Source organism: Colobus angolensis, unplaced genomic scaffold (assembly GCF_000951035.1).
Source record: "Colobus angolensis palliatus isolate OR3802 unplaced genomic scaffold, Cang.pa_1.0 Scaffold221, whole genome shotgun sequence".
In the NCBI taxonomy this organism is placed as follows: Eukaryota; Metazoa; Chordata; class Mammalia; order Primates; family Cercopithecidae; genus Colobus; species Colobus angolensis.
The window spans coordinates 3,906,465-3,917,458 of NW_012115389.1; the positions used below are offsets into that span (position 1 = coordinate 3,906,465).

At 44.6% G+C, this 10,994-nt stretch overlaps 1 protein-coding gene across 1 annotated transcript in view; it reads right to left on the bottom strand.

Annotated features, from left to right (window-relative positions):
* Positions 1-10,994, bottom strand: part of MTHFD1L (methylenetetrahydrofolate dehydrogenase (NADP+ dependent) 1-like) — a 239,925-nt gene that overhangs the window by 81,587 nt on the left and 147,344 nt on the right. Inside the window, exons 22-25 of the mRNA XM_011943777.1 lie at positions 9,839-9,978; positions 5,791-5,832; positions 4,633-4,733; positions 3,902-4,079 (exon numbers count right to left, since the gene is read on the bottom strand). Of these exons, the coding sequence (XP_011799167.1) occupies positions 3,902-4,079; positions 4,633-4,733; positions 5,791-5,832; positions 9,839-9,978 (461 nt within the window). The remainder of the gene's footprint in view (positions 1-3,901; positions 4,080-4,632; positions 4,734-5,790; positions 5,833-9,838; positions 9,979-10,994) is intronic.

Below are 10,994 nucleotides of genomic sequence, written 5' to 3' on the forward strand. Positions count from 1 at the left end.
CAGTGTGAGGAACATAGCTAACAGGCAGACAGTATAAAGAGAGCCAGCAGCAGCAGCAGCTCTTTTGATGAACCGTCAGGCTGCAGTAGGCTGGGAGGCTGATTATCTAACAAATAATTATGCAGCTCAAATCGAATTTCTGTTAAAAGAAAAGCGAGAAGTGTGTTGGCAAAGGAGGCAGGGATCCTGGCCTTGAGGTCACCTATCAAATAGAGGACTTTAGACCACATTATTATTAAACACTTTCCTCCTTTCAGAGGAGAGCTGACATTTTAGCAGCATTATCTCCATGAAGAATGGGAATTCAGAAAAAAAAAATAATTGAAATATCAGTGGAAAGGAAAAGGGTTCATCTTAGGGTTAGTGCATGTCTGAGACAGCATAACTCAGAAGCATTTCTTCTGATTACTGACCTCTTTTTCACCTGGGCTGTTTTCCTTGAAAAGAGCCACACTTCATGAAATCATTCATGAAAATAACTGCTTTTGCTATGTAGAGTTGGGTGGTTCATGATCAGATGGCAAGATGGTCTGAGGCACCCTCACAGCAGGATCTAGGGGTGACTCTCCCCACAGGGGTTTATGTAGAAAGGCCCTGGCATGTGTCAAGGGTTGTAGGCACCCTGGCGAGCCTTACCCAGGACCAAGGAACAGGAACCCAGGGTCCCCTTGGCCACCCGCCATCTGAGTTGGCTTCAGTGCCTGACTTGCCCACAGCAGGGCTACATCTGTTTTGCGCTGAACACCTCTAGGTCTGAGAACTGAAACTTCCAACTGGAACATTTTTCTTTTCACTCATCCAAAATCTTCTCTTTCAATTGATCTCTACCACCTCTGTAGTCCAGAATATTCTAGTTCCTCATTCACAAAATGGCCTCATAAAAATGACAAACCTTTTCTGAGCTAGCCTCCAATTCATTCCCTGTGTCCTTCCTTCCATAAACACTGACTGCGTGCTGGTGACGATGTCCCCTGTGTGGCATGGAGTCTATGCCTGTGCCCATCACTGTCACCCTTCCTCTTCAGCAGGGTCACTCAGTCACTGTCCCCTTTAACTATGTCTCCCCCCAGACCTCCAATACACACATACTTTTGAGCACAGTACTTAGCTCTGAAGAACAGAGCAGGATGATGACCTCAACCATCTGGACATTCTTTCTCCCAGCTCTGCCTCTTCCTAGCTATGGGACACTGAGCAGTTGACTTAGTTTCTTTGTGCTTTAGTTTTCTTGTCCGTAAAATGGGAAGATATCACCAGTTCTCACCTAAGAGGGATGTTAGGACCACAGAGGTGAACATGTGCAAAGCGCCCATATACCTGGCACACAAACAACTCCTTAAAAGCAGGAGCTGTGGTAATATTAAATATTGACACATCAGCCCCACGCTCTCACCACGGTGATTCCAGGCTTATCAACAATGCTGCTAAGCTCTTGCTTCACTGATTTCTTCTTCAACTTATGCTATTGATTTATGTCACTGAACAGGGAAGAAGAGTGACACACCAAGAGAATATGTGAGGGATGAAGGAACAGGAGAAGCAGCAACCAGTTTGAAGCCTGGGCGCCCTGCAATCACACACCACCCCTGAAGACAAATCCATCAGCTAGAACCAGAGCCACAAAATTCAGAATGGAGATGTCAGAGGGCTGCAAAGACAGACAATCTGAGGAGGAGAGTGAGCCCTGGGAAGCTCAGGTCTGACTGAACCATCAACATGTGCTTAAAAATATCCTAGAGGACCCAGCAATCCCACTTCTGGGAATACATTTCCAATTGAATTGAAAACACGGTATTGAAGGGATATTTGTACATATGCCATAAACACACATGCCCATACAGCATTACTTATAGTAGCGGAGAGGGGGAGCTCAAGTGTCCATCCACAGATGGATGAAGAAACAAAATGTGGGATATCCAAAGAATGGGAGTGTATTCAGCCCGAAAAAGAAAGGAAATCCTGGCCGGGAGTGGTGGCTCACACCTGTAATCCCAGCACTTTCGGAGGCTGAGGGGGGTGGATCACGAGGTCAGGAGTTCGAGACTAGCCTGACCAACAAGGTGAAGCCCTGTCTCTGCTAAAAATACAAAAATTAGCCAGGTGTGGTGGTGCATGCCTGTAACTCCAACTACTCGGGAGGCTGAGGCAGGAGAATCGCTTGAACCTGAGAGCAGAAGGTTGCGGTGAGCTGAGATGGTGCCATTGCCCTCCAGCCTGGGCAACAAAAGCGAAACTCTATCTCAAAAAAAAAAAAAAAAAGAAATTCTGACATGCTACAACATGCATGCACATTATGCTAAGTGAAATAAGCCAGCCACAGTATGATGCTACTTACATGAGGACCCTAGAGTTGTTACATTCACAGAAACGAAGGAGAATGGTGGCTGGCAGGGGCTGTGGGGAGGGGCATGGGGAGTTGTTCAGTGGGTACAGTTTCAGTTTTGCAAGATGAGAAGTGTTCTGGAGATTGGCTGCACAACAATGTGAATGTACTTAACACTACTGATGTGCACTTAAAAATGGTTAAGATGGGCTGGGCGCGGTGGCTCACGCCTGTAATCCCAGCACTCTGGGAGGCCGAGGCAAGCGGACTGCCGGAGCTCAGGAGTTCAAGACCAGCCTGGGCAACATGGTGAAACCCCAACTCTACTAAAATGAAAAAGAAATTAGCCGGGCACGGCGGCGTGTGCCTGTATTCCCAGCTACTCGGGAGGCTGAGGCAGAAGAATTGCTTGAACCTGGGAGGCGGAGGTTGCAGTGAGCTGAGATCACGCCACTGTACTCCAGCCTGGGCAACAGAGCAAAGTTCTGTCTCCAAAAAAAAAAAAGGCTAAGATAGTAAATTTTGTTATATATATTTTACCACAATGAAAAAATATATGTATATATACACACACATACACTAGATTATAGTTCAATAAAACCACAAGAGAAAAGAACCATAACAGAAATGAACAAGCAGAGGCCAGGTGTGGTGGCTCATGCCTGTAATCCCAGCACTTTGGGAGGCCGAGGCAGGTGAACCATGAGGTCAGGAGTTCGAGACCAGCCTGTCCTAGATGGCGAAACCCCAACTCTACTAAAAATACAAAAAATTAGCTGGGCGTGGTGGCAGGTGCCTGTAATCCCAGCTACTCAGGAGGTTGAGGCAGAGAATTGCTTGAACCTGGGAGGCAAGGTTGCAGTGAGCCGAGATTGCGCCACTGTACTCCAGCCTGAGCAACAGCGTAAGACTCTGTCTCAAAAAAAAAAAAAAAAAAGAGAAATGAACAAGGAAAATACCTCCTATGGTTTCCCAAGCCTTGCAAAATTGCTCTTGTTCCTGTGCAACTCCTGAAGGTGTCAGCTGTCAAATCCTGTTCACTAAAGTACCTCTTCACTTAGGCCTGCGATTTGGGAGTCTTCAAAAGCACAGGATTTGGGACAAGGAGCTAGGGTCTGCACTTAGAAATGTGACTTTGTGGCTTAAACTCTTCTACCTTCTTGTTTGTTTGTTTAAGACGGGGTCTCACTCTGTCGCCCAGGCTGGAGTGCAGTGGTGTGATCTCGATCTTGGCTCACTGCAGCCTCCACCTCCTGGGTTCAGGCAGTTCTCCCACCTCAGCCTCCTGAGTAGTGTAGCTGGGACTATAGGCGCATGCCACCATGCCCACCTAATTTTTGTATTTTTAGTAGAGATGGGGTTTCTCTATGTTGGCCAGGCCGATCTCGCACTCCTGACCTCAAGTGATCTGCCCGCCCTAGCCTCCCAAAGTGCTGGGATTACAGGCGTGAGCCACTGCGCTCAGCCTACACGCTTCTATCTTTAGTTTGCTTATCTGCAGGGTTGTGGTGACAACTGAATGGGACAATCCATGCTAAGGTGTAAGAAATGTGAGCCATTGTTTTTACTAGATCTTACCTGAACATCATACAGGAACTGGAATCGGCTTCTTTTACTCGCAGCCTCTCTCACAGCCCGAGCCAAGTCCACTGACCCCTTTCCACCAACCGACCAGTGATAGCAGGGGACTGCATCAAAGGCACCAGCCCGCTTTGCAAGCTCACACACCAAGTCAACCTCAGCGCGGGTGTCGGTCCTAGTGAAGAAAATGTTTGTGGTTTTGCATCTGTATCCATTTAGCGATGTTTTGAAAGAAAGACTAACCATTTATACAGAACTTCACTCCCTAACACTGAATACATTTTAAACATCAAAAGTGGTCACATCGTGTTTAAATAAATCAGACTTAAAGAAAAGCATGGAAAAAAAAATCCTCTCTAAAGTGACTCAAATATTTCAAGTTGTTAAGGGCGTTATCAAGAAAATTCCATAACATATCCCTTTGATCACTCACAGTTTGTTTCAGACAAAAATGCTGGGTAGAATTACAAAAAAAAAAAAGCCAAGGAGATAGTAACTCACTATATATAAATTGCACTTCCTTAATAACATTGTGAGAACACATTTGCTAAAATGAAACCAAACCAAATAAACAAACAGAAAGAACTGGGTATTTCTGTATACTTTTAGATGAAGCAAATACTAAATTCTAAAAAATTTTAGAAAGACCAAATACCCCAAGACACAAATATCGTTCACAGGGTGGCCTAGTGATAATGCCCACATTTAAAGGAGGAGGCCGGACTTACTTGAAGACATTCAGAGCCACCACAACGGGAACCCCAAAGAGCTGAGCGATCTGAATTTGCTTTTGGAGGTTACAGCAGCCATCTGCCACCAGCTGGATGTTCTGTAAAAAAGAAAAAAGCAAAACCCAGACCCCTGTGTATTGCCTCCCACCAAACCTGCCAAGCTAAACTGGCAGCACCTCTCTGGCAGGATTTGTGACATCTTTTTTCATTTTTTCCTCCAAGAAAGATGGCTGCAAGAATAAGGAGGTCCGTCTGCAAAAAAATTTCTAAAATGATTCTGGGTCCGATGGCATATGTGTGGGTCTGAAGCCTGGCAGCTCATACTGCTGCGGACAGGCTGCAGGGTCTACGCAATGTGCCTATGCTCTGCAGGTTGGGGTCTGACAGGCACAAGGCCCCAGGTGGGTGAGGAGCTCTGTCCAGGTATTCCTGGCTCAGATCCCTGGCGCCACCTGTAGGAGCTACAAGGTACTGCTGCCAGTAAATCAAAGTCTAGTTACAGGAAAGTGTAAGCCACTCCTGCAAGTCATAAAGCCAACTGTATATAGACCTTCTATGACAAAAGAATACAGAAGTGTAAACTTCATATTTGTTTCTGACCTGGAGACCTTGAGTTCCTGCTCTGATGGCTGTCCTGGGGGTAGACAATAGTAGAAAAAGCCTATATCCATCTTTTCTTGATATTTAAGAGTTAATTGAATGAATTTTATCCTTTCACCCCACCCATTTCCTCTTGGGTTCTTAGAACAGCACTTTTCTTTTTTTTTTTTGAGACAGAGTCTTGCTCTGTCATCCAGGCTGGAGTACAGTGGTGCGATCGCAGCTCACTGCAACCTCCGCCTCCCAGGTTCAAGCAATTCTCGTGCTGGGACTACAGGCGTGAGCTACCATGCCTGGCTAATTTTTGTATTTTTAGTAGAAATGAGGTTTTGCCATGTTGGCCATGGGTTTTGCCTGGCTGGTCTTGAACTCCTGGCCTCATGTGATCCGGCCGCCTTGGCCTCCCCAAATGCTGAAATTACAGATGTGAGTCGCTGCGCCAGCCAGAACAGCACTTTTCTAAGGGATCACTGAAGGATGGCTCATTCACTGAAAGCCAACGAGTCACTGGATTTGAGAGATTCTTCACATAAGTGTCTAAACAGCTCCTCTTACCTCCTCTGTATACTCTTTCTTAAGAGGAACACCAGCGGTTACCTGAAATAAGGAGAGAAAACATGAAGAATAATCCTATAAAAATGCTTACACAACTGATCTGAAAGAAAGACCAACACAATCACATTCAGTTTTTAGAAAGGTACCCCTACATTTTGTGCTTTTAAAACAGTAGCTGGCAGCACTAGCTGAACCTAAAGTCTTGTGGGAAGCTTTTCGAAAACACTGATCCCTGGGCTCCACCCAGACCAATGAAAGCAGAAGTTCTGGGAGGGAAAGCTGGCATCAGTAATGTTTAAAATCTCCCTGGATGATTCTAATTTGAGCTAATGGAACAGTATAAAACTTCTCAAACATTGGCTCAAATTAGAACATAAAACTAATGATATGTTTAATACCTGATTTATACAGAGTACATCACCATTTGAAATCATTTTACGGTAACTGCCACAAAGCTCTGTTGTCCAGGCTGGAGGGCAGTGCACGATCACAGCTCACTGCAGTCTCAAACTCCAGGGCTCAAGTGATCCTCCTGCCTCAGCCTCCCCAGTAGCTAGGAATATAGGTGTATACCACCACACCCAGATAATTTTTTATTATTTTGTAGAGACAAGGTCTCGCTATGTTCCCCAGGCTGGTCTCAAACTCTTGGGCTCAAACAGTCCTCCCGCCTCGGCCTCCCACAGTGCTGGCATTACAGGTGTGATCCACTGTGCCCGGCCTTGTGGTTAATCTTATGTGTCAACTTTGCTGGGCCAGAGGGTACCCATTATTTATTCAAATATTATTTTGGGTGTTTCTGTGATGGTGTCTATGATGAAATTAACATGGAAATCAGCAGCCTTTGAGTAAGCAGGTTGCCCTATATAATGTGGCTTGGTCTCGCTGATCAGTCAAAGGCCTTTTTGAGTATAACAAAAAGACCGGCCTCCCCTGAGTGCGGGAGAATTCTCCAGCAGACTGCTGCCTTCACACCGCACTAGCACCACTGGCTCTCCAGGGTCTTCAGCTTGCCGGCCCACAGTGCAGAGTTTGGACTTGCCAGCTTCTGTAATCATGTGACCCAATTCCTTAGAATAAATATCTTTCTCTCTATATACACACATCCTATTGATTCTATGTGTGAAGAACCCTGATTCATACAATGGTTAGTTTAAAGAACTAATTGTGAAAGAATCTGTGGATCCCAAAGCATAGCCGAATATTAGCTGTTGGATTGCACAGGGAATGGCTGAGCACTTTGGGGGACAGCATGTCAGTTTAAAATGACCGAGGCTAAAATGGGCAAATTCAAGGGCCACAAGGTTTTCCACTGTACAAATTATGGAAAAAAAACAAGCTGAATAAACATAAGAGGCAGCCATGGTTATTTGTGTAATGATCAAAAGGAAGTCAATCCCAGCACAGTATCTGTAGCAAAAAAGAAAAAGAAAAAAGAAAACAGAAGTAGAAATGAATAATCATGGCTCAAAAATACAGAGCTATTCAATAAGAAGGAAAGACACCGAGACGAGCACTATGGAATAGAGGATTAAGAGGATGAAAGTTCATTTATCTTGCCATTATTGAAAACACTCCCTGCATACAGACTATGCCAGACACTTGGAACGTACCAATTAATAAGACACAGTCCCTAAACTCAAGGAATTGAGAATTACATAGGGAGACACAGAGCAAGGCATTCATGAAACAATACGAGGCAGAAGGTACTACCGGAGCCCAGGAGAGGGATGCTTAGCTTCACCTGCCTTTTGTTTGTTTGTTGTTGTTGTTGAGACAGAGTTTCGTTCTTGTCACCCAGGCTGGAGTGCAATGGTGCGATCTGAGATCACTGCAGCCTCCACCTCCCGAGTTCAAGTGATTCTCTTGCCTCAGCCTCCCGAGTAGTGGGGATGATAGCCGCCCGCCACCACTGGTTCGAACTCCTCAGGTGATCCACCTGCCTCAGCCTCCCAAAGTGCTGGGATTACAGGCGTGAGCCACTGCGTCTGGCTGGTTCCTGCCTTTTCTTATCCTCCAACCATAGCTGTGCCTACTAACCCTATTCCTTGTTACCATGATCCCTGGCTGAGAACCATGACATTAAGCAGGAGTGGAAGAGGCACAAAGGATTAATGTGGCACAAAAGTGCAACCACTGAAAAACAGAGCATATATGTTAAGATGAATGAAATAGGATTGTAAAGCATGTAGAGAATTTTTACAGCACAGAGACCAGAGTCTGGAAAACTATGGGACTGGCGTCGGGAGACCCGGACTGTAGATCTGATCAGTCCCTGAAATAGATGTGAGATATCACACAAGCCACTGGGTCTCTCTGTGCCTCAGAGATTTTCTCTTTATAAAGACTGAATGAGATCAGACAATCTCTAAAGCCCTTTCCATAATTTTCAGGGTGGCAGGGCAGGGAGGGAGAATTCCAAATGCATCCTAAATGGGCAGAAGTAGTTTTTGAAAACAGAAGTTGTTATGCAGACTCAATGTCTAAAATCCAGGAAGGACTGTAGCAACAAGGAGTGTTTTGAGTAAAGTCAGAATTCTTTATGATTTACTACTTTTAATCTGTATTATATCATTCTTGCATTTGAAATGATGATGAGCCGGGCACAGTGGCTCACGCCTATAATCCCAGCATTTTGGGAGGCCGAGGCGGGCGGATCACGAGGTCAGGAGATCGAGACCATCTGTAGTCCCAGCTACTCAGAGGCTGAGGCAGGAGAAGGGCGTAAGCCTGAGAGGCGGAGCTTGCAGCGAGCTGAGATCACGCCACCGTACTCCAGCCTGGGCGACAGAGCGAGACTCTGTCTCAGAAAAAAAAAAAAAAGAAATGATGATGAAGCTTTAGGCAAAAATGAAATGAAGTGCTTAAGTGTCGGGTACTAGGAGTGGATTTGGATTTAGAACATTTCTGCCCTTCATTAACATCCAGCTCTGCATGGTGGACATAGTAGATTTAGACCTGAAGTACTCAGCACTCTGCTGGCCTGCTGACACTGTCCACATTCCCTAAGCCTATCAAACCTCAGCTTCCTTATCTGTAAAATGGTATAAAAATAATGTCCACTTCTCCCAGGACAAAGAATTGCTTTACAGCGTTTCATGGTGGCAAACCCACTTCTTGTTTTGACTATGTAATAAGCACTGAATATATGACTTTTGTCACATACACAGTACAGTATGCCAATTAAGAAATCAGACTTGGCAGTTCGTCTCATATGTGAATATTATAATGACAGAGAAATTTTATTTTATTTTATTTCAAAATGATTAATCAGTATGAAATGTCTTATTCTACACTTTGAAATTCCTAAAAATGAAGCAAACGAACAACAAACAAACAAACAAAAAAACAAACCCCCAAAATCTATGCACAGGTTTTCTGCAGAAAGGAATATATTTCCTTTATAATGTCTGTAATTGCTATACATATTAGGATAGGTAAATATCAAAAGTCTTTAAAGAAGTTAAAATCGAATTTGTGTTTTCCAAGCAAAGCTCTCTTAGAAACAATCCTGTATTATAACAGAGTTGTGAGAAGAAATCATAATAAACAGAAAGAGAAGGAAAATAGTTTTAGATGAAATCTGATGAGTTGCAGCATCAGTGAACCGAAAAACTATCTGTACAAACAATGAAAAATCTCAGTCATCAAAGAACTCACTCTAATCCTCATGTTCTTCGTTCAGGGACAAGAGCCTCTAGCCTCCCATTACCATATGGTTATACAATCTTGGCCTGAGTATCAGATGTGAAGCTTAAGGTTAAAAAGTGGTTGCATTATGCTCCTTTCCAAAATGTTGTTTAGGAAAGAACTGTGGGTGTTACTGTTTACTCAAACTTACTAAACTCAAAGTGCCCTATGGTGGCGTTGGAAAAAAAAAAAGAGTTTTAGATGTCCACAAAGGAGGTCTACAGGAAAAAAAAAAAGTTTTAGAAAAAATACTCTAGAAAACTATAGTCATTAAACAGGCAGGAATTTTTCAAATGCTCAATTCTGTTTTAACATAATGAAATTTCTTTGGTATTAGGAAGGCGATGTGGGCACTTACACTTGGCCCACCTCCATGCATCTTCAGAGCTCGCACCGTTGCCACCAACACAACCACGTTGGGAACCAAGCCGGAAGCTCGGCACTTGATGTTGAAGAATTTCTCCATTCCGATGTCAGCACCAAAGCCAGCTTCGGTCACTGTGGAGAAGCAAGTGGAATATGTGCTATTATCTTCTAAAAACAAAAGTAGGTTTTGGCAAACACCACTATGATTCAAGCTCAAAGGATAGCTTACATTCCCTTTGTTTACCAACACAAAGGTGAACGGATTTCCCCACTGTCATAGAAAGGTTCTTCATTCTCTGCCCTAAAGAGACTGCACCCTTCTCTGCTTCACGCCACCAGGCCTGAGGGATTCCTTGTGATGACAAGGCCAAGACTTTTCTTCCAATATCAAAGCTCACAGCTAAGCTTTTTTTTTTTTTTTTTTTTTGAGACGGAGTCTTGCCCTGTCGCCCAGGCTGGAGTACAGTACAGTGGTGTGATCTCGGTTCATTGCAACCTCTGCCTCCCGGGTACAAGCGATTCTCCTGCCTCAGCCTCCTGAGTAGCTGGGACTACAGGTGTGTGCCACCACATTCGGCTAATTTTTTTTTTATTTTTAGTAGATATGGGGTTTCACCGTGTTGGCCAGGCTGGTCTCAAACTCCTGACTCTTGTGATCCACCCGCCTCCCTCCCAAAGTGCTGGGATTACAGGCGTTGAGCCAAGGCGCCCGGCCAGTGAAGCTTTTCTTCATACAGATGGAGATTTTTAACTTTGTAATCAGGTTCCAAATTGTATCAAAGGGTAATGACAGTGTGATTACAACAGAAGATCCTTTCTTACTCTTTTATTTTATTTTATTTTTTTTGAGTTGGAGTTTCGCTCTTGTCCCCTAGGCTGGAGTGCAATGGCGCGATCTCGGCTCACTGCAACCTCCGCCTCCCGGGTTCAAGCGATTCTGCTTCAGCCTCCCAAGTAGCTGGGATTACAGGAGCCCACCACCATGCCCGGCTAATTTTTTTTTGTATTGTTAGTAGAGATGAGTTTTCACCATGTTGGCCAGGCTTGTCTCAAACTCCTGACCTCAAGTGATCTGCCCGCCCTAGCCTCCCAAAGTGCTGGGATTACAGGCGTGAGCCACTGCGCTCAGCCTACACGCTTCTATCTTT